The sequence below is a fragment of the Erinaceus europaeus genome, chromosome 6 (genome assembly GCF_950295315.1).
Source record: "Erinaceus europaeus chromosome 6, mEriEur2.1, whole genome shotgun sequence".
Classification (NCBI taxonomy): Eukaryota; Metazoa; Chordata; class Mammalia; order Eulipotyphla; family Erinaceidae; genus Erinaceus; species Erinaceus europaeus.
This window is the reverse complement of record NC_080167.1, coordinates 25,163,950-25,187,884: the sequence shown is the minus strand read 5'-3', so window position 1 is coordinate 25,187,884 and position 23,935 is coordinate 25,163,950. Positions and strand designations below refer to the sequence as shown.

General features: G+C 36.3%; 1 protein-coding gene across 3 annotated transcripts in view; it reads left to right on the top strand.

Moving 5' to 3' along the window:
• Positions 1 to 23,935, top strand: part of RYR2 (ryanodine receptor 2) — an 820,963-nt gene that overhangs the window by 714,228 nt on the left and 82,800 nt on the right. Inside the window, exons 73-81 of one of the 3 annotated variants that reach the window (XM_060191940.1) lie at positions 776 to 835; positions 2,674 to 2,808; positions 5,553 to 5,597; positions 6,304 to 6,416; positions 11,215 to 11,311; positions 14,331 to 14,434; positions 15,915 to 15,966; positions 21,897 to 21,950; positions 23,204 to 23,227. In XM_060191940.1, coding sequence (XP_060047923.1) covers positions 776 to 835; positions 2,674 to 2,808; positions 5,553 to 5,597; positions 6,304 to 6,416; positions 11,215 to 11,311; positions 14,331 to 14,434; positions 15,915 to 15,966; positions 21,897 to 21,950; positions 23,204 to 23,227 — 684 coding nt within the window. The remainder of the gene's footprint in view (positions 1 to 775; positions 836 to 2,673; positions 2,809 to 5,552; positions 5,598 to 6,303; positions 6,417 to 11,214; positions 11,312 to 14,330; positions 14,435 to 15,914; positions 15,967 to 21,896; positions 21,951 to 23,203; positions 23,228 to 23,935) is intronic. The other 2 variants (XM_060191938.1, XM_060191939.1) reach the window with 2 other exon arrangements.

The window sequence follows — 23,935 nt, the reverse complement described above, 5'->3', positions numbered from 1 at the left end:
TTTTGAAATGATTTTATCAGGGACATTATGAAACCAAATGAACGAGACACTGACAAGTCATTGGTAGTGAAAAAAAAATGGGTTTCATATGAATTGCTATATAAAAAAATCTGTGATATAATCTCTAGTCAGATTTCTGAAGGGTTGTTTTTCAGTGTTAGAAGTATAATGTATTGTTCTGACTGTGGTTAGATAAGGTGTTGACTTTTAAATCGGGCGTTTTTTGCAGGCATGAGGAATTTTGTCAAGATTTTTTGAAATCTATATTTGTGATTTAATGGTAGTTTACAAAATTATAATATTTCAGGGATATAGTTTCATATCCACATTTATATGCATGTGATTGACTGCACCCATCTCAAGATTTCTTATGTCCTATCTTTCCATTACAAATACTGCAATGAGGATGAGATATTTCAAAACTATGCACTGGGGTTACTGTGTTATATTTCTATACATGTGAGGACAGATTCTCCTTTCTCCTGTCCCTACACTGAAGCACTCTGAGTTTCATGCACTTATTTTAGAGATAAAATAGGTTGTTGATTTGAAACAAGTCAAAGACTGAGGAAATGGGGTTACCTCTCAGTAGACTCCCCAAAATTTGTTCTGAAAGACATTTCCCTAGATTTTGAGCATGTGTTTACATCCCATAAAGATCCCATGTGTTTGTACCCCCTTTGTTTAGGCGTATTTGGTTCAAAAGAGGTTTGTGTTACTTCTATAGATGTGCCATTTACTTATAAGACTTCTAACAATATTTTCTTCTTGACAGAAAGACACTGAGGATGAAGTACGAGATATAATCCGCAGTAATATTCATTTACAAGGCAAGGTAAAACAGATTTTATACAAAGGTCATTTAGTATCTCAAATGAGTTAATATCTCTAGTAGTATAACAGGAATGTAATTTAGCAGTGAACATAGTGAAAATATATTTTAATCACTTACTATTCTACATACATATCTTTTTGTATTAAGTGTTGAAGATAGTAAATGATTTACTTCTAAGCTAGATAAGTAGACTTGTCAAATTTTGAATAAAATATCTTCAATTGAAATAAATGTTGGAAATTCCCTTCATTTAGCTGCGGTTGAGTCCCTTTGGAATATGTGTCTGAAAATTTGGCTTTTTATAGGCTGGGTGATAGCTCGCTGGGTAAGAGCACATCACTGTACCAAATGGGAGGCCCTGAGTTCAAGCCTCAGCACCACTTGAGAGCATTGAAGATGACACTCAGTAGCTCAGTGTTTGGTGGAACAGTAATGCGGTGTTTCAGGGGGGAAGGGAGTGAGGGAGGGAGGGTAAGAGACAGAGATAGAGAGATAGAGATGGAGGTATCAGAAGGAATAGAGTGACACCTACATATGTATATAAGACTCACCACATACCAGCACCAAGTTCTGGTGTATAACATCAGAGACACTCAATATATTCTTTTTTTGAAAAAAAAATATTTATAAAATGGAAACACTGACAAGACCATAGGATAAGAGGGATACAGTTACCACCACCAGAACTCCATAACCCATTCCCTTCCCTGATAACTTTTCTATTCTTTAACCCTCTGGGAGTATGGACCCAGGGTCATTACGGGGTGCAGAACGTGGAAGGTCTAGCTTCTGTAAATGCTTCCCCCACTGAACATGGGCATTGACATTTCACTCCACACTCCCAGCCTGTCACTCTCTTTCCCTAGTGGGGCAGAGCTCTGTGGAAGCCAGGGCTCCAGGACACATTGGTGGGGTCATCTGCCCAGGAAAGTCCGGTTGGCATCATGGTAGCATATGGAACCTGGTGGCTGAAAGAAGAGTTAACATATAAAGCCAGACAAATTGTTGACTAATCATGAAACTAAAAGCTGGAATATTGAAGATGAAGATTTGGGGTCTCTGTTTTGGAAATAGCTAGTAGGCCTATTTTAGGTATTTTTCTAAAGGGCCCATGACTTTATTAGTTTTTGCCTGAGCCTGACATCTGATAATGCAGGTGGATCCAAGTTATTGTCTGGGGAGGTGATATCATGGCTAGAAAAAGTGCTAGAAAGCTGGATCAGGGAAGAGAGTAGCTCCCAAATATGGGAAAGGTGTATAAGTATTGTTGGCTGTAATCCCCATTGATTTGATCTGGGCCCCATATTCAGTTTAGGAGCCTATGTGACCTCTGCATCCCTGTAGGTCTGAACTCTCAATCTGTGGCCATGAGTAGGAACATTCAAAGTTGCACTAATTTCAGGACCCATCTTCCTCAGGTGGTAGGTAAGAGTATATTATACAAACTCCCTTCAGAGGATGGAACATTCTCTACCATTACTGATCCACATAATCCTCAATATATTCTACTTCTTAAGCTTCCCCTCACTTCTGCAGCCACAATAGTTTTTACAGTGTAAGCGCTGTTTTTTTTCTGTTTTTGCTCTTTTTGCAAGATTTACTTTTAGGATATATTCAGATAAAGCAGGGTATGACTTGGATAAACAAAAATGAATCCCTTCATTATAGGTTACTCATGAGAATATCTGGATTGTTTATGTTCTATATTGGATAGTTGGGAAGGAAACAGAAATGGAAACTGTTGGAGAGTCACTGTATTTATTGTTTTTATAGATTATTACATCCTAACCTTGTATTTATTTATTTTTTTCCCTAAACATTTTTTCTCTTCTCTGCAGTTGGAGGATCCTGCCATTAGATGGCAAATGGCTCTTTACAAAGACTTGCCAAACAGGACTGAAGATACCTCAGATCCTGAGAAGACAGTAGAAAGAGTATTAGATATAGCAAATGTGCTTTTTCATCTTGAACAGGTTAGATTTTGCACTGAGCAAAAATTAATTGCCTTTTCCATGCAAAAATATTTTTTAAATAGAGACTGCCGGTTCGAGCCCTGGCTCCTCACCTGCAAGGGAATTGCTTCACAGGCAGTGAAGCAGGTCTGCAGGTGTCTGTCTTTCTCTCCCCCTCTCTTGTCTTCCCCTCCTCTCTCCATTTCTCTCTGGCTTATCCAACAACGACAACATCAACAACAACAATAATGGCTACAACAATAAAAACAAGGGCAACAAAAGGGAAAATAAATAATAAAAAAATTAAAATATTTAAAAGAGACTGCATGACTAACTGTTCACCATTATTTGCACACATATATACATATATATATATATATATATATACACTAAGTTTATTGGTTGTAAAAAATACATAATTTAGAAATGCTTAGAATCCAAGTTACAATTTTGTAGACTAGATGAACTAATGTATTTTGGGAGATCAAAGCCTTTGTTTTATTTCAATTTCTAAAACATTCCTAAAACTATATATGCTTCAGGCCTTAAACCTGATTTCAAATGGCTTATGCGTGTACTTTTTTATTACTATTTTATTTGAGATACTATCTTCCACTTGTTTTATATTTGAAGTTTTTTTTCTAACATGCTTAATTTTTCCTTTTGTCATAGATATTTTCTTATTTAGTTATTTTCAAGATCAATGGAAAATTACTTTTAGAGAACAACAGTGCATTGGTATTAAACCATGTGAGACTAGTGTCATATTTTAATGTACTCTAAGCAAAAAAAAACTTATACTGTGTTTGGTTTTCTTATTTATTACTTTTTCTCAGAAATTCCCAAACTAATATTTTAAACATCACAAGTAACTGGGTTATATTTTTGTATGAGGAATCTTGTCCTGTTGGTAAAAATCTAGAACACAGAAGATTAATTTCTATTTCTTGGGAGGTCTGTGTAGCCCTATAAAACTCAAGTAAAGGACTCACTGACCTTATGAGAAGATGTGGTTGACATGGCAGGTTGTTTATTTTATATCAGATATAAAAATTAACTGTCCTAGGTCATCTCAAGAATTTTGTTACTTAATTGTTTTCCAGAACTTATTAATATATCAATATTGGGCATTTTTCTTTGACTCGCCTTTTATATTATTTGGTGATCTCCTGTCCTGCCTTGAACAGTTAAATAATGACACAGTCTCATGTATCGTCCTTTTCGTTTCTTCTAGCTTAATCAGTGGTCTCCAGATACTAAACACTTTTCTGATGCCATGCCATTATCAAGCATTAGGAACCGATAAATTAGGATGAAATTAAATTAGGACATTCTTAAACCATTCTCTATCAACATTTATTATTTAATGTCTATGACATAATAGTAATACTATAGTTAATACAATCTTAATATTTTTCCTGAACATTTTATAATAATTTCATTTTTTTTTATAATTTCAAGTAAAGAGAAGTTATCAGTTATCAAAGAATAGTAGAGTGGAAAATATCTGAGTGTAGAATTTATATCTTTAATACCGCTATAATGTTAATTTGTAAATGAGTGATGCAGTAGTTCGCCAGAAATACTTAAATTGCAACACTCATTGTAAAAACAGTGGTCACACACTTTTCCTCAACTACCAGTGACCTCTGTGTGCATCAATAGTATACGGTACTCTCTCTCTCTCTTTTTTTAAATATTTACTTACTTATTCCCTTTTGTTGCCCTTATTGTTTTATTGTTGTAGTTATTATTGTTGTTGGATAGGACAGAGAGAAATGGAGAGAGGAGGGGAAGACAGAGAGGGGGAAAGAAAGATACCTGCAGACCTGCTTCACCGCCTGTGAAGCGACTCCCCTGCAGGTGGGGAGCTGGGGGCTTGAGCCTGGATCCTTCAGCCGGTCCTTGCACTTTGTGCCACCTATGCTTAACCTGCTGCGCTACTGCCCTACTCCTGGTACTTTCTCTCTTGAGAGTAAGCTGTTGCCTCTGAATTTCCAAACTCACATACTGTAGCCAAGTGAAAACATCAGCTCTTCCAGACATCGAAATTAAAAGACACAGCTTAGTTTTGGTTTTTGGATTACAGATCTTAACCAACATTTACTTACATGAATTATAGGAATTAAATTACTTGTGTCAACTCCTGTATTATTTATGCTTTTATTTGGGAATAAAATTCTCCACAAATCAGCAAGCTTCATGATGCAGAGACCATTTGACTATTGTATTTCCAATGCTTAAGTATTTAACTACATTAGGTGACTGCCACCTTGCTGAAGAGAATGTAAAATTCCTATAAAAAGTTAACATTTTTTGAATGTAGAACATTAATTCCTCAATAAAGAAATTTAAAAAAAACATTAAAAAAATCTTAACATTTTCAGTTTGGGATCCCAAAATTGAATTTTAAATTATAGTATTTTTGTCTTTTTGGTTAATACTACTTTCAGTTGTGTTTCTACCTACAATGTTAAGTCTCAATGATTTTGACTTAATCCTGTCATTATGAAGAAAATTGAAGTCCACAGTTGTCAAAAAGGACACTATTTTTTTGTATCCTCTGGAGGGAGAGGTCACAGAAATAAATGTTTTTAAATTATTTGAGTTGCCTCATCAAAAAATTACCCATTTTATTTCAGTCAATGTAAATACTTTATTTTCACAGCATCATTACAGCACATTTTGATTCCTTATTTCAAAGGGTAATAAGTTTAGTATTACTTTTTTTTTTTTAGCTAATATCACATTTTTATTTCTTCCAGAAATCTACATTTATATACCGAAGATATTATGGTCTGGGAAGTACAGTGTTTAATTGTCTAGAGATTACTAATTAATTGAAAGTTACATATTAAGATTTTTTTCTCTCTAATACTTACAGTTAATTTTTTTTTTCTTTTGGGTGTCCAAATGCCATTAACTAAATAAATAGCTTGCTTGTATCATTTTCAACTTTTGTTTTTCTCATTTATTCCTATCTAACAAAATAGTTATATATTTTATTATTATTGCAAGATTAAACTCTTTTATTCTTAATAATGTGCTCTTGAAGTTATGTCAATTTCCCTTCTTTCATATTATGGAACAGCAGAATTTTCTTTTTAGCATCTTTATCTCATGAGAAACTTAGTAAAACTGATGCATTAGTAAATTATAAGATCATTTTTGTGTAGGCAGATACTATATTTAGGAACCATGGAGAAGTGACTTCTGAGAAGAATCCCAAGCTGAATTGAACTTGTATATAGAGTGATTTTAGATTTCAATGATTTTAAACATGACATAACTTCTAAAGTTCACATTGTTGGGAAAATATGTCTTACTACTAAGGAATATATATAACATTTGAAACAATTTCAAGTTTAACATGGGTAACTTTGGCACATAGGCTTTCTTCCATTAGAATTTTAGTTAGAATCCCAAACGTTTTTACCTAAGAGTTGCAAATCATTACCACTAGGTTTAGGGATCATTGGAGACCAATATTTATTTCTTGATGTCATTGTACTTTAGGTGGAACATCCTCAAAGATCAAAAAAGGCTGTATGGCACAAGCTACTGTCAAAGCAGAGGAAAAGGGCAGTGGTAGCCTGCTTTCGAATGGCTCCTTTATATAATTTGCCAAGGTTAGTTTTTTGTTTTTTTTAAACATGTATCATACATTACAGTCATTCCCCTGCAACTGGGCAGTTGCTCACCCTAGATTGCACACATTACAATTTGTAAGTCCCCTGGTTTGAACGTCAGTACCACAAGGACAGTATTGGGGGGGCGGTGCTCTACAGATTGTACTGTGGTGTCTTTGTCTCTCACTAATCTGAAAAAAAAAATGTAAAAGAGTTAAAAATAAACTCACCTACTGGGTTTAGTATTCACAATAACATGAGTGTAATAGTCCAAAAAAAAGAATACAGAGAAAATTTATTAACTCTTAACTCTTTTTTGTAATACTTGATTTTTTTTTAATGGAGATTCCTAGGGAATTTCTGTCTGTAGTTTAATTGCTAAATAAATTTTAAATAGTGAAGAAGATCAAAACGATAGGCTTAGATAGGCCAGGCATAATACAATAATTAGGAATCACTCTTTAGAGTCAGACTGTCTTCATTTGAATTCTGTAACTGTATAACTGTTGTCAAGTTTCTTGCCTGACTTTGTTATAATTTTCTTATCTGCACCTGACAGGATTTGCCTCACAGTTATTCAGATTATTTAATGGGTTGGATGGAATATGTAGAGAGCTGACTCTGTTACTATAAATCTTACTTGCTTATTATTTTCAAGATTATTAGTATTTGCAAAAAAAAAAAGTTCCAAGGTCAAACTAATTTATGTGAATTATCAACAAATTTGACAGGCCATTCAGTTTTCTGTTAAGACATAGCAGACATAGTTATTATTAGAAGACTAACTTGGAACATTCAGCTCTGACATGGTGGTCCAGAGTATCAGTCCAGCAATCTAGTACTTCTCTTAAGAAAGCATTTTTTTCTGTCCTCTCCTCTCCCCTCCAGTCGCCTCCCCTTCTCTCCCCTCCCCTCCCCTCCCCTCCAGTCCCCTCCCCTCCAGTCCCCTCCCCTCCTCTCCCCTCCCCTCCCCTTCCCTCCCTTCCTCTCCTCCCTTCTCCTCTTTTAGTGGGGGGTTAATGTTTTGCGTTCAGTAGTACATACAATAGTTGGTACATGCATAACATTTCTCAGTTTTCCACATAACAATACAACCCCTACTAGGTCTTCTGTCAGCTTTTTCCAGGACCTGAACCCTGTCCCCCCACCCCCCACCTCAGAGTCTTTTGTGCAAGACATCAACATTATTATTATTGTTGATGCTGTAATTGTTGTTGGATAGGATAGAAAGAAATTGAGAGAGAAGAGGAAGACAGAGGGAGAGAGAAAGATAGACACACCTGCAGACCTACTTCACAGCTTGTAAAGCCACCCCCTACAGGTGGGGAGCCGGGGCTCAAACTGGGATCCTTGAGCTGGTCCTTGTGCTTTGTACCATGTGTGCTTAACCCACTGTACTATCCCCTACCCCCATTTTTTTTTTTTGTCTAGTTGTATTTCTTACTAGCACATTGGGGCTATCTCTGACTCATATATTCACATGCTTTAGGATTTTGTTTAATTTCACAGTTCAGTAAATGATATAAAGTGAGAAATTTAAAAAACACAGCAATTTTAATAAGAATAAATCAACAGTAAAGAAAAGGTGTGGTGGAACCTTCCCTCTGTCTAAATGAAAAAATAAAATGACTCAGTTCTAAGAAAATCTGTATAATCGGGAGTCTGGCAGTAGTGCAACAGGTTAAGCGCTCGTGGCACAAAGTGCAAGGACCGGCTTAAGGATCCCTGTTCGAGCCCCCGGCTCCCCACCTGCAGGGGAGTCGCTTCACAAGTGGTGAAGCAGGTCTACATGTGTCTGTCTTTCTCTTCCCCTTTCTGTCTTCCCCTCCTCTCTCCATTTCTCTCTGTCCTATCCAACAACGATGACATCAGTAATAACTGCAACAATCAAACAAGGGCAACAAAAGGGAATGAATAAATATTAAAAAAATAAAAAAAGAAAATTTGTATAATCAACAAAGTAAATGAACAGCACAATATTCCTTTTTTTTTTTTTTTACTTCACTGAGACAATTACCTTCCATGCCATCTTATCACACTTACTGAGTTTAACACATATTAATTTCCTTCACACAGCAATGTCCCTTTTAAAATTTCCAACTCAATAATGGTATTACCATTTAAGTAAATAGGACAGTCACCTTGGATTCATATTCTTCTGTTTACTATTTCTCTAAATTCTTCAGAGTTCATAGTATTTTTATTTCAACTATTTTCAACCTTGTCCTTCTTTTCATGGACATCTCTGTGTGCTACTTGCTTTTTTTTTTTTCCCCTCTCATGTCAGGTTGAGGGCAACAGATTATGAAATAGTTTCTATGTATAGTGTTATAATCTGTTTTCTCCCTCTCTCTCTCTCTGGTATGGGATTTTCAAGAGTTTAACCCTTATTCTATTTTTTTTTTTTTTTTTCACTAGAGCACCGATCAGCTCTGGTTTATGGTGGGTCAGGGGATTGAACCTGGGACTTTGGAGCCTCAGGCTTGGCCTTCTGTTTGGAGCCTCAGGCTTGGCCGTCTGTTTGCATAGTCATTATGCTATCTACCCCTGCTGAGCTGAACCTTTATTTTAAGGGTTCTCAGATCTAGGACTTTTTTTTTCCCTTTTTGTTGCCCTTGTTTTTTAAATTGTTGTAATAGTTATTGTTGCTGCTATTGATGTCCTCGTTAGGACAGAGAGAAATGGAGAGAGGAGGGGGAGAGAAAGATAGACACCTGCAGACCTGCTTCACCGCCTGTGAAGGAACGCCCCTGTAGGTGGGAAGCCAGGGTCTCGAACCGGGATCCTTACGCCGGTCTTTGCGCTTTGCGCCACGTGCGCTTAGCCCGCTGTGCTACCGCCTGACTCCCTAGATCTAGGACTTTTACGAAATATACCTCAGCTTGTTTAGGAAATACTCAAGTTTCAACCCGTTAAACCAAAGTTCTTATGAGGGTTTAGCATGTGTCTTGTTTAAATGCTACATGGGTGACTTTGATGTGCCTATAGTAAGTTCCAATATAAGAAAAGTTATGGCAGAAGGACAGCATCACAAGTGATGATCAGAAGTGGCAAAATATGACTGTGCCATTGCAAGAAAGGAAACATAACAATAATAAAGGTTAACTTAGTAGCCTTGAAAATGTGTGATGTGCGATGGTGGGCTGTAGTGCACTGGGTTAAGTGCACATAAAAGAAAGCGCAAGGACCCCTGTAAGGATCCCGGTTCAAGCCCCCGGCTCCCCACCTGCAGGGGGTGTCGCTTCACAGGGCATGAAATAGGTCTGCAGGTGTCTTTCTCTCCCTCTCTCTGACTTTCCCTATCCTTCTCAACTTTGTTTTATCAAAATAATAATAATAATAATAATAGCCACAGGAACAGTGGATTCATAGTGCAGGCATGAGCCCCAGCGATAACCCTGGAGGCAAAAAAAAAAAAAGGGTAAAGACATAGATGAAGCAGTTAGAACTGTCAGAAAGAATAAAGTCTTTTTCATTATTAATTTATTTTTAAACAGAGCACTGATCAGCCTCAGGCATGAGAGTCTGTTTGCATAACCATTATGCTATCGCCAATGTAACAACGTTTTTTTGTTTTTTTTTTTAATTTTATCTAAAAGTGATCAGTTGTGGGAGTTAATGGTTAATAGTTCAGTTGTACATGGGTACAATCTCTCATCTCCCCCTGGAAGTCCTGTTCACTCCCATCCACAACTTAAGTCCTTTACCATCGTTGTGCATTGGGGGCCCCAAGGTTTTCTTCCCCTTCTCTTCCCTTCCTTCCCCAGAGTCATTTGCTTTGGTGCAGTACACCCACCTAGTCCAAGTTTCACTTTGTGCTTTCCCTCTCTGTCCTAAAGAATAAATTCTTTTTTTCAAAATGCACACATTTTTAAAATTTGTTTATTAGAGACAGAGACAAATCAAGAGGGACAGAGGAAATAGAGAGGGAGAGAGAGAGACAATGAAATGCCTGTAGCACCACTTGACCCTTGCAGGTGGGGATGAGGGTTTGAACCCAGATCCTTGTGCATTGTTACATTTCTTTTCTTGCCATGGTACAGTCTTATTGTGCCACTTCTGATTTAATCTTTGGTTATATACTTCCACAAAGTTTATACAATAAAGAGGGCCAGGTGGTGGCACACCCAGTTAAGTACACATAGTACTAAGTGCAAAGGCCTACACAAGGATCTGGGTTTGGGACCCAGGCTCCCCAGGTGCAGGGGAGTCGCTTCACAAGAGGCAAAGCAGGTCTTCAGGTGTCTATCTTCCTCTCTCCCTCTGTATGTACCCCTCCTCTCTCAATTTCTCTCTTTCCTATCCAATAACAACAGCAAAAAAAGTTTATTTAATATATTTCTGTTTTGTATTCCTCAGGGCGTGTATCTAATGTTAACTTGAATGTTGAACAAATAATACATTTTTTTTTATTGAGAATGCTTTTATGCTATAATAATTACTACTTAAAGAGCATCTAGTCAATTTTCTTTATTTTAATAGCATTTTTAGTCTCACAAATATGGAATGTGAAAGGACTGTCCTAATTTTCTCTAAGGGAAAATAACAATCTTCAGAATTGGAGAGTTAACTAGTTTTAAAATGGGTAAACCAGGATTTATATGCAAGTCAGTATTTGGTCTGAGGAATTTTGCTCTATCCACTCAATGTAATGTCTCTCCAGTCAGAAGTAGACCACTTATTTTTGTTTTATTCTTTTAGAGCACTGGTAATTCAGTAATAACATGAAGCTGAAATCCCATTTAATTTATTTATGGCTAAAAACAATCATTTGTTTGAAAATGTGCTTATCTTTTAGGCATCGAGCTGTCAATCTCTTTCTTCAGGGATATGAAAAGTCATGGATTGAAACAGAAGAACATTACTTTGAAGATAAACTGATAGAAGATTTAGCAGTATGTTTTTAAGGGGGTTGTAGATTTAGGGTCTTGGATTTGGTGGGATAATGTTACTATGAGAAGTTATATTAAATTGAAACATTATTACAGTGCATTATTCATAGGAAACTGTATTTTTTGATTTTTACTACATTCAAAATCTAGAGGGAAATTCACTAGAGTTGTTTCAGAGAAATCTTCTCAACATCAAACAATTGAAAATTTAAGGTGTAATATATATTTTTTATTAACTGAATTTCAGGATTTTTTAAATACTTTTGATTTTTTTTCTCAAATCAACTTTAAATGCCTCAGAACTGATAAAGAACTATAAAAAGCTAAACCATAAAAAATTAATTCAGGGAGTCAGGCTATAGCGCAGCGAGTTAAGCGCAGGTGGCGCAAAGCACAAGGACCCGCATAAGGATCCCGGTTCGAACCCCGGCTCCCCACCTGCAGGGGAGTCGCTTCACAGGCGGTGAAGCAGGTCTGCAGGTGTCTATCTTTCTCTCCTCCTCTCTGTCTTCCCCTCCTCTCTCCATTTCTCTCTGTCCTATCCAACAACGACAACAACAATAACTACAACAATAAAACAACAAGGGCAACAAAAGGGAATAAATAAATAAAATAAATATTAAAAATAAATAAATAAAATAATTAATTCAAGGGAGTTGGGCGGTAGCACAGTGGGTTAAGCGCATGTGGCGCAAAGTGCAAGGACTGGCGTAAGGATCTGGGTTCCAGCCCCCGGCTCCCCACCTGCAGGGGAGTCGCTTCACAAGCAGTGAAGCAGGTCTGCAGGTGTCTGTCTTTCCCCCCCCCCTGGTTTCCCCTCCTCTCTCCACTTCTCTTTGTCCTATCTAACAACGATGACATCAATAACAACAACAGTAAAAAGACAAGGGCAACAAAAGGGAAAATAAATAAAAATTAAAAAATTAATTCAAGAAAAATAAGAAAAAACAGATTGTTTCATGTCTAGGTAGAACTTAAGAAACAGACAAATAAAGGAAGAACACTAAATGTGGAGTTGGTGTGTTATGTTACACCAAAATAAAGATCTCTGAGGCGAGATGGGATGGGAGAACGTGAAGAGGGCGTGGGGATTCTGGTGCATGATGGAAAGAAAGGAGTTAAGTTGACGATAAGAATGTTTTGGAGATCTCTGTCATGGAAGATAGAAATTATACCCATGTGTCAGCAACTACACTGTAAAACATCTTTCTAATAAAATTTAAGAAAGGAATTCAATCAAAATATGTTGAGGGAGGCCAGGCAGGCTCGCAGGGGTTAAGCGCACATAGTACAAAGCACAAGGACCCACATAAAGATTCAAGTTGGAGCCCTCACTGCCCCACCTGCAAGGGGGTCGCTTCACAAGCGGTGAAGCAGGTCTGTAGGTGTCTATCTCTCTCCCTCTCCCCTCTCAATTTCTCTGTGTCCTATCAAAAAGAAAGAAAATGGTCACGGGGGCAGTGGATTGGTAGTGCGAGTACCAATCTCCTGTGATAACCCTAGAGGCAGAAAAAAAAAAGTTAAAAGTTAACAAAATTCAATAAGAAGTAGTTTCTTATATTTGTTAGACAAATAATAGAGAAGTATACACTGGACACAGAAAAGCAGAAAACCATAGCAAATACGTTGAAAGTGGGTTTTGTAAAGCCTAACTTTTAAGGAGGCTTAGGTTCTAGGACGTACAGAGCTATTATCTTCATATTTATAAGACACGGACCTACTTAAAAATTTGATGAGCATCATCTTCTCAGGAGAATTTGTGAGTAATAATCCTACAGAACTTTGCAGACTCTTTAGAGGTGTCATAATTCTTGTCTGAATTCTTTTTAACTCACAAATTGTCAGGTAATATAATTGTTAGGCTAATCCAAGTCATAAAACTTATACCTGGTTAAATGCATATGCCTTATATGAATTTCATTAGTTTGAAAAATCAAAATGTTGATTAAATTTAATTAAATGTTAGGTACCTTGTAAAGTTTTTCACCCAGTACTTACAACATTAAACCTTAAAGAGCATCTCTTACACAGAGAGAAAAATCAATCCAAAAGATTTTACTGCAGCAATGGAAATAATAATAAAAAAAACTTCTTAAATTATTCGGCAACATATCAGATTAATGAATTTTACAGTCAGTGAAAATACTCCATGGCCTTTCTTATGATGAAGGTCTGTTTAGTAGCTCAAAACAGTTACTTCTGAAAATAACTGAAAATAGAAAAAAAAATTAAGTGACTCAAGCATGAACTCACTTAGCATTCTTTGACTGTCACTGTGTAGGTGAAGAAAATGTTTCCTTTGAGAATCAGTTTGCATTGTTGTAGGAATGAAATTGTTACACTTGAAACACTTCGAATTTTATTTCAAATGTTGTGGACTGACTTCTAAAACAAAATTCTATGTGAACGGATATTCAGACAGCTATAAATCTTTTTATAAAACTAGCTAATTTTTTTAATGATGCAAATCATCTTTGCCTATAGTTTTTTTTTTTTTTTTTTTAATGTCTGCCAGGGGCGGCAGATTTTTTTTTTTTAAGTATTTATTTCTTTTTGTTGCTCTTATTTTTTATTGTTGTAGTTATTATTGTTATTTGTGATGTTGTCATTGTTGGATAGAACAGAGAGAAATGGAGAGAGAAAGAGAAGACTGAGAGGAGGAGAGAAAGATAGACACCTTCAGACCTGCTTCACAGTTTGTGAAGTGACTCCCTTGCAGGTGGGGAGCTAGGGCTCAAACTGGGATCTGTATGTCAGTCCTTATGCCTGCTGTGCTACCTCCCAACTCCCGCCTATAGTGTTTAGTGTTTTTTAGGGGGCTCAAATTATTAAATCTTTTTTAGAGTTGTGTAGTTGTGCATTTATACTGTGTGTACAATGTATATTAAACACTCATGTCACAGCAGGAATAAATGGTTTTCTTTTTGTTCATTATCCATGACAATTAAGGTAGCTCTTGGATATGAGTAAGCATTTAATCTAAATGTAAAGTCTTGTAAGATGTACTTTTTCTCTACCATAGAAACCTGGAGCAGAACCTCCAGAAGAAGATGAAGGAACTAAGAGAGTTGACCCTCTACATCAGCTGATCCTTCTGTTTAGTCGAACAGCTTTGACAGAGAAATGGTATGGTTAGGAGGCAGGGGCTCATATGAAATCTAGGAAGAACAAATAAAACTCTTTATTTGAGTATTCTGCCTGTGGTGTATTCATGTTTCAACTTGGTCTTGTTCTCACTAGGACAGAGAGTTGTTTAAAGTTTTACCAGTCTATCCTCAGCCTATGAACATGAACCAGCATTCTTTTAATTCAGGCTGTAGCATTTGCCCATGAGCTCGTTTCTCTTACTAACTTTGTAATTCATGGATTTAGTTGATTCTTAATTTTATTCTAAAACCACTTTTCTCTTTATCACAAATAGCCTTTATAAATAAAACAAAAGAGCTCAAAGTAAATTCCAGTAGCAAAAATTATTTAGAGACCAATGGTGACCCAGATTTTCCTGGTAGATCAATTTTCCATTGTGCGTTGGGTCTTAGGGAACCTTTACGAGGTCAGTAAGCCCACATCTTAATCTAAAAATCTATTTTAAGTACATTTCCAACTTTATGTAACTTCTATGATCTTGTCAGTATTAGTCACCAAAGACAAAAGGTCAAATATCTAAGGGTTGAATAAAAAATCTACTCATATGCCTGATAATCAAAGTGTTAAGATGCTCATCACAGGGATACCGTACAGATTGGTTCTCTAGATAAGACATTTTAGAGGCTAGAAAGCCTTTGTCTGCTTCCCTGCCATGTGAAAGAAGGCTTGCCAGACCTCATTCTTTTTTCCTGCAGAGCCTGGGAGATAACTTATCAACCCAAATCCACATGAGTCCTCTCACTCTTGCAGAGTTCATTTGACCTCTCTGCATGTCATAATAATGTACATTTCTCTCTCTTAGCTAATGTGTTCCATCTTTCTCTCAATATCTCTCTCTCCCTCTCATTATTTCCTGACTAACTAAATCATCTCATCCCTAAGTATAGAGCAACTCTGTGTCTGGCATTGTCAGGTAATGAGGTATTTCTGAAAAGTGAATTTTTCTGATGGCTGAAATTTACATTGATAAAATAGCTTTACAAATCTCAGATTTTTTTAAATAGAAACCTTTCCTCATGAATTAATAATCTATATGATTCTTATGAGGAAGATAATAAACATTTTATTACTTCTTAATTGTTAATATCATTATCCTCTGCATTTTATACTCTATGATAGCACAATAAATATCACTTCTGCTATCAGTAGCCTCTCCCTCATGTAAATCTACTTGTTTTGACTTTGTAGCTTTTAGAAAAGAAAAACTATTAAGTCTGTGTGTGAATCAATGCACCTTAACTTTGTGAGACTTGAAGGCCTATCCTGTAAAGTGGGACAGCTGTTTAAGAGATCTGAGATACTTGCTGACTCTGTGAAATATTTTAATAATCACTTAGTTTTATGTTTATTTCATTTAGAAGCCATACTTGTCCAAGAAAATGGTTATTTTATACAGAGGTGTTAATTTTGCATATGCATAGCCTTTTACTTAAAATAGATCTTTTCTTATTCTTCACAGCAAACTGGAAGAAGATTTTTTATATATGGCTTATGCAGATATTATGGCAAAGGTAAATAAGTAGTCTCAGTTCTAATATTTACTTTTCATAAAGAACTCATTTTTATCTGAAAAAATAAGACTGTATATTTCTAGATGAATATGAAACACTGTTAAGTCTTAAAAATGTAAAGGGCATTAATCTTAACTTTTCATTTGTTGTGTGAATTTCTGTTTTAACATCTTTAAAAGGTAATCATTGTTTCCTATTGAATAATTTATGTATGGGCACCTTGCTAATTATCCAAACATTTATTCATTTAATGAATATTCACTGAACATCAAAGTGCTGGAAATATCATAGTACATAAGAGAAATTATGCAGGCTCTGCCTTCTTAAACTACAGAATCCTGAGAAAGTGTAAAAATGAATATTCTCCTGCTAAAATCAGTATTGTATGCAGCTAGTAAAGGGAACACAAAAATTTAAACGTTATTAAAAAGATATGTTGACCAATGGGAGAAAAGAGATAAATCTCTTTAATCATTGTCTCCCCATGTGTAGAAAAGGAGGTATATTTCTCCAATTATTCCCCCTTCACTGTCCCTTTTCTCTTATGTAGTCTGTCTTCTCTGTGTATAACAGGGCAACACATTTTCTTTCTTTTTTTAAAAAAATTTTATTTATAAAAAGGAAACACTGACAAAAACCATAGGATAAGAGAGGTACAAATCCCACCACCAGAACTCTGTATCCCATCCTCTCCCCTCCCCTGATAGTTTTCCTATCCTTTAACCCTCTGGGAGTATGGATCCAAGGTCATTATGGGGTGCAGAAGGTGGAAGGTCTGGCTTCTGTAATTGCTTCCCCTCTGAACATGGGCTTTGAGAGGTTGATCCATACTCCCAGCCTGTCTCCCTCTTTCCCTAGTGGGGCAGGGTTCTGAGGAAGCGGGGCTCCAGGACACATTGGTGGGGTCATCTGCCCAAGGAAGTCTGGTTGGCATCATGGTAGCATTTGGAACCTGGTGGCTGAAAGAAGAGTTAACATATAAAGCCAAACAAATTGTTGACTAATCATGAGCCTAAAGTCTGGAGTACTGCAGATGAAGAATTGGGGGTCTCTTTTTTGTAGATAGTTAGTAGGCCTATTTTAGTTGTATTCCAGAGGGCCCATGACTATACTAGTTTTTTTGCTTGGTTGGTTTTTTTTTTTAGCCTGACATCTGATATGCAGGTGGATCCAAGTTATTGTCTGGGGAGAGGATGTCAGGGCTGGAAAAAGTGCTAGAAAGCTGGAACAGGGAAGAGATTAAACCATGTACAAATGTTGTTGATTGTAAACCCCATCAATTTGATCTGATCTGGGGCCCATATTCAGCTTATGAGCCTATGTAACCTCTGCATCCCTGTAGATCTGAGCTCACATTCTGTGCTCATGAGTAGGAACATTCCAAAGTGCCCCAATTTTAGAACCCATCTTCCTCAAATGGAACATGGAGTATGTTTCTCTCTGTCCTATCCAACAACGACGACTTCAATAACAACAATAATAAGATAACAAGGGCAACAAAAGAGAATAAATAAATAAATAAATATTTTTAAAAACAGAGAGAGAGAGAAGGAGAGAATCTACTGAGAGTATGAAGAAAGTTGGAAGATTGAAAATTCTCTAGGGATACATACATAGTGAAAATTTCAGAAGACTATGCCCAAGAACCATTGTAGGTGCAGCTGTTATCAGTAAGTACAGACTCACATGTGAGAAGATATAGATAGGGTTAGAGAAAAATGTTAGTAAATAATCTAAATTGAATTGTGAGGTTAAATAGATGTATTTTTGTCTGTCTGCCTGTCTGTCTGCCATTTGTTGACTTTTCTGAGGTAGATACTTGAACATTCTGACACCCTAATGGGAAGGAACTGGTAGAATGGAATGATACCTTGAGTAGGTAGGAGTAGAGTAGAGATCAAGTTACAGAGCATAAGGAAAAAGTCTTCCAACTTTATTTTATACCATAACCCACAGTAAGAAATATACTTACTCAGTATATTTATAGAAACATAAAAATGGACAGTTTGGAAGAAAATGTTCATCTAATTATACCCTATAAGTAATATAGCTTGCTATTTTTTCTATTCTACTTAAATAAAAATAACTGTTTTAGATCATGACTCACTAAGTTTCACTCCGAAATAATGGGTTGAAACACATAGTTTAAAAAAAAAAACTAGGAAGATATTTCCTCCTGATGGAAATAAAATGGAATATTGACTAGAAGTTAAAATAGGAATTTCAAGCAGTGTAGAAAGCCTGACTTATATTGTGGATTGATAGAAGTGTCAGTCTTCTAGGTGACTTCTATAGCAGTTCTAGAAGCAAATGTAAATTCAGAGAAAGCAGAATTGATTCATTAAAAGTGAGGATTCTTTTAAAATTTTTTTATTAGTGATTTAATATTGCTCTATAAAATTATGAGATAACAGGGATGTAATTCTACATTGCTCCCACCACCAGAGTTCTGTGTCCCTATTTCTTTCATTGGAAATTGTAGGAGTTCTCTCTTTGGAGAGTGGAGCAGGCATTACTTTTGCTGCTTTATAGTGATGGCAGAGTCCTGGAGAGGCTTACAAGAGGGCTTATAATTACACTCCTGATGGAAATGACCAGTGATGGTGGAGAGAGGGGTCTATTTGAAGGCACATCTTATCTGTGTGGGAATCCAAGTATTCCCCAACTAGGGCCAATAAGATGGGGTGGCCTGGTATTGACCATAAAGGCCATCATTAAGTAATTTCTTGCCATTTTCCAGCTTTTGTAGTCATTTCTATGTCTGATTAGCTTAGACTTTCTCTTAAAAGTTGTTGAAATATTGAGTGCCATTTGTTGTATCTAAACTGGTATTAGGTTTGTGGGGTTTGGCCTCAAGCTAGGGAGGAAATACAAGTAGGCTTTTAGTGGGGTCTAAGTTACAAGTAACTGATAATTCTGATAAAATTTGTCATAGGGACAGTAATTGTCCTTTAGTTGATATACATTTTTGCCAATATATTTCTTGACTAATTGTATATAATGTTACTTTTCAAGATTACCAAGGTGGGGGGCAGGTGGTATGAACCCGTTTGAGCACACATTACCATGGGCAAGGACCTTGGTTCAAGCCCCCAGAAGCTTTCCCGCAGGAAGAAAGCTTCAAAAGTGGTGAAGCAGCGCTACAAGTGTCACTCTATTTCTCTCTCTCTCTCTCTCTCTCCTCTCTCGCTCTCCTCTCCTCTCCTTCTCTCTCCCAAGAGGGGAGAGAGAGAGAGGGCAACAAATATATATATCCCTTTTCCTCTTGGTTTCTGGTTGTCTCTATTAAGTAAATAAAGATAATTTTAAAAAATTAAAACAAAGATTATCAAGGGATGATAATAATTCTGATGCTATCAGAAGAGATTAAGAGATATATCTTTATTACTTTCTTTTGTATAGTTACTTGAGTGACTAGTGTGATTGAGGGAAGTGAAGTAGGGGGTATGAGAGGAGGGTGTCTAGGCCAAAGTAATAAATATTTGATTAGACTAATTATGGTGCCTTCTCTAGGCCTTTGTTCTTGCTTCCTGAGATTATTAAGTCTAATAATTAACTATGCGGGTGAGACAAAGAAAGGACTAATTATTTGTCATCACTGGAGTTTCACTGTTTGGGTTGACTTTTTTAAAAAAGAAAAAAAGGAGATGGCATGCTGGGGGGTGGAATACTATAGCTGCAAGGCTTCCTCCAGTGAGGACTGGGCTGAAGTCTAGGTTGCATGTATTTGTTATATTTGTCAGCGATGGACTATGAGCTTTTTCTCCAGTGACAGAGAAAAGAAGACAGCATGTGAAACAGGTCACAGAATGATCAGGGTTAGATGTTTGGGGGATGTATCTAGTTCAATATATGTTTATTTCATTTCCAAGTGGAATGCCTACCCAAGGTGGTCCACTAAGTCTTTGCCACTTGGGAGAATTAGTGACTGTATTTTTCTGGTAGTAAGCAGGTCTGCAGGTGTCTTTCTCTCCCCCTCTCTTCCCCATCTCTCTCGATTTCTGTCTTATACAATGAAAATGGCCTCCAGGAGCAGTGAATTGGTAGTGCTGGCACAGAGCCCAGCAATAACCCTGGAGGCAAAAAAAATTACTGGGTTTGTAATGTATATGATAAATGTTAGAGCTGAAATTTAATTGGTAAAATTAAAAATTCAAGAAAAAAAGTCTCCTTTATTACTGGAACTCTCTCCACTTTCTCTTATGTTCTAGTTATGTCCTACAGCTAAAACTAAGCTATTTTGTTATGTGGTCTCAATCTTCATAAGGTTCATTTACACCTGACTTTCCTTTCCATAATCTTATTCATGTTACTGTTAGCTGTATCACAATAATGCCAAGCAGTCATAATTTAGTTCACTCTACTCTTCAAGCATTCTAGTTTATCAGTGTGTGTCAGTCAGGAATTAATCAAAAACAGTATTTTAGTTATCAATTTACCTGTGTTGGGGCCAGGTGGTGGCACACCTGGCTGAGTGCACATATTACAATTAACCTGTGTTGCACCTATATTAACACCATATCTTGCTTATTATTTTTTAACTATAGCAGTACAAAATTAGGCATATTGTCCACTAGATTCAGCTTACATTTTCTCATGATCTATTACTAGCTTCTTCTTAATTTTGCCACTTAGTTATTTCAACTAATGTTGTACCTACTACTTAAACTGCCACCCATAAGAAAAGCTAACCTCTGGGGCCAGGTGGTGGCTCACCTTATGTAGAGCTCACATATAATGTAGGTTCAAGCTCACCTTATGTAGAGCTCGCATACAATCTAGGTTCAAGCTCACCTTATGTAGAGCTCATATATAATCTAGGTTCAAGCCGCTGGTTGTCACCTACAGAGGCAAAGCATGTCAAGTGGTGGAGAAGTGCTGCAGGTGTTTCTCTTTTTCCTCTGTGCCTCCCTGTCGATCTGTCTCTCACACAATATCAGAAGAAAAAAAAAAAGGAAGAAGGAAACAGAGAAGGAAAGAAATAAAGGAGAGGAAAACAAAAATGGGGAAAAAAACACCTCACCTGCAAGGGGGGAAGCACGAGTAGTGAAGCAGGGTTTCAGGTGTCTCTGTCTCTTCTCCCTCTTTGTCTCCTCACCCCACTCAGTTTCTCTCTGACTCTATCCAATAATAAATCAATATATTTTTTTAAATGGCCATGAGATATGTGGAATGTGCAGGCACCAAGTCCAAGTGATTCTTCTTCTAGCGTTTGCCGTCCAAGTGATAATTCTGATGAAAACAAAGGCCTTAAGAACAGCATACCTTATTAAGAATTTACATGTAGGGGGTCGGGCGGTGGCTCAGTGGGTTAAGCGCACGTGGCGCAAAGTGCAAGGACTGGAGTAAAGATCCCGGTTCGAGCCCCTGGTTCCCCACCTGCGGGGGAGTCGCTTCACAAGTGGTAAAGCAGGTCTGCAGTTGTCTATTTTTCTCTCCCCCTCTCTGTCTTCCCCTCTCTCTCCATTTCTCTCTGTCCTGTCCAATTGAACGATGACACCAATAACAACAATAATGAGTACAACAATGAAACAAGAGCCTCAAAAGGGAATAAATAAATACATATTTTTTAAAAAAGAAAGAACAGTTTTAAAAGAGAGAGAGAGAAAAAATGATTCTTGTCTTCAAGACTTGTAGTTTAGTGTGAATATATATAACATGAACCTTGTAAATCTATGATATGTATAAAATTTATCATTTTCTAATTTAATTTTGTAAAAGTATTATGAATACAGTTTGAAAAAAACACATTTTTCTTTTAGGTGGTAGATTCATTAATGTCATCCAATATATCTCTAATATTTAATATATTTACTCCATGATGATGATTACTTAATATAAAACATCATAGTCTGTACTACATTATTTCCTACTTTCTGCCTTAGTATATACTAATTTTCTTAACCTTTTTTTTTTTTTACATGTATCAGAGTTGTCATGATGAGGAAGATGATGATGGTGAAGAAGAAGTGAAGAGTTTTGAAGTAAGATGGGTCTTTGTAGATTTGTCTTTTGTCTATTTGAAACATTGTCTCATAGCTTATAATTGACATTTATGTTTCTTGCTTCATGGCTTCTTGCAGCTTATTGTGTCAAGGAACTGCATGTCAGAAGCTGGATGGACAAACCTGAGTCCTAACATTTGCTGGAGTTAAGAGCAAGGACCATAGAGTAGCAAAGTAATCAAATAAAACCCATATGTTCAGAATGAGTGTTCCTGAGAACCCTTAGAGATGAGATTGCTTCGAATTGTTCTCATCTCAGTGAACTTTGTGATCTGAAATTGCCAACAAACATGTGAGGAATAATATTCATTTAGGAGGAACATCACATTTTAAATTCAATCCCTGGCTTGAGTTTTATTATTATTATTATTTCTGGAATTGAAGAAGTCTTAAAAGATTTAGCCTCTTTTGACTTCCGCCCAATTAGGTCACTCATTCCTTGTACATATGTAGGTGGTGGCACAGGAGACAGTTTGCTTGCATGAGGTAGGAGTGCATATATTTCCAGAACTATATGCTATTGTATGACTATGTTCTAAAATGTTCTCAGCTTTTAAATATCTCTATAATTTGAAACACTGCTCAGTGTTAATTAGATAGAAGGAAAAAAAAAAACTCATTTGCTTCATTCACTTAGACCGTAATTTTGCTTTTTATATGAAGAAAGTGAGTTGTTGATAACTACTACTCTCCTTATTTATTCATTTATTTTGTGATTTTTTTTTTTTAAAAGCTAACTGGAAGGAAATAGATTCTTTTCTTTGTTTTCTTTTCTTTTTTTTCTTCATCTTCTTAATTTACACCTGGACTTTGAGCTGAAAGTCTGGACTATACTGATGACAAGCAGTAAGTCTTTAGTAATAGGAAACCCAGAAAAACCATGTAAGTGAGAAGTAGACATAGAATAGTTCTTCATTCAGGAACAATTTGGTGTGAGCATCTCTACAACATTGAAGTCAGTATGTAAAATAATAATAATAATACTTACAGAAACCAACTTGAAAGTAATTCAATACTATTGCTATCTGAAAAGAATGCCATTTAAGATTAATTTCCTACATGGCAGTGTAATCTTTTCTAATGTTTGTATATTCTGTTCTCAAATTCACCTTCACTGATAAGAAATAGGTAAATTAGAATGAGCCGTGAGCAGCAAATAATATTGGTCTATCAGTTGTCTTCAGAGCAATTGTTTATTGCTATTTTGCTTCTTGTCCTCATCCTTCCTTAAGGTCACAGGATCCCAACGCAGCAAGGTAAAACTATATATATGTGTGTATTTGTCTGGGTCTGAGTTTCAGTTTCTTGTGACGTTTACCTTTGTTAGACCCAACATCTTGGATTCTTTTGTAATAAAAGATCTTACATTCTTTCTACAAGTTTCTAGCTCCAATGCAATTGGCCTCTTCAACATCCCTTCTTTGATACGGGTTTATTCTTCTTGCAATTCAAATGAGTAATGATTTGGAAAAAAAAAATTGTCCTACATTTGTTTGAACTGCCATACTGTACTGGAATAAAACAACCCACCCCTTTATGTATTAACTTTTTAGGTAGGGACTTGTCAAGGCAACCTGGCCGCATCTCACTTGAGACTTGCTTTTTATAATAGTCTTGTTACTTGATAAATCACATTGCTGGTGAGATTGAAAAAGAAGCCTACTTTCCATTGTGCTACTAATACTTTCAATTAGTAACTGATGATTATGTTCCATGACGATGATTTCAGCATTTCATTTTATAGTAGAACAAGATGACTATTTTAATATCTCAATATTTTGAATAGCTAAGTAATTGGAGAATTTTCCAGGAGAGAAGAACATTTTGATCTAGACTTGCAAAACATTTACTTTGGTATGATACCTGATAAGCCTACACTTTATTTTCATAAAATTATTTGGTAGGAAAATCAGTTATAAACAGCCCAGGAAGAAAATATCCATCATGACTTTAAATTAAAAAAG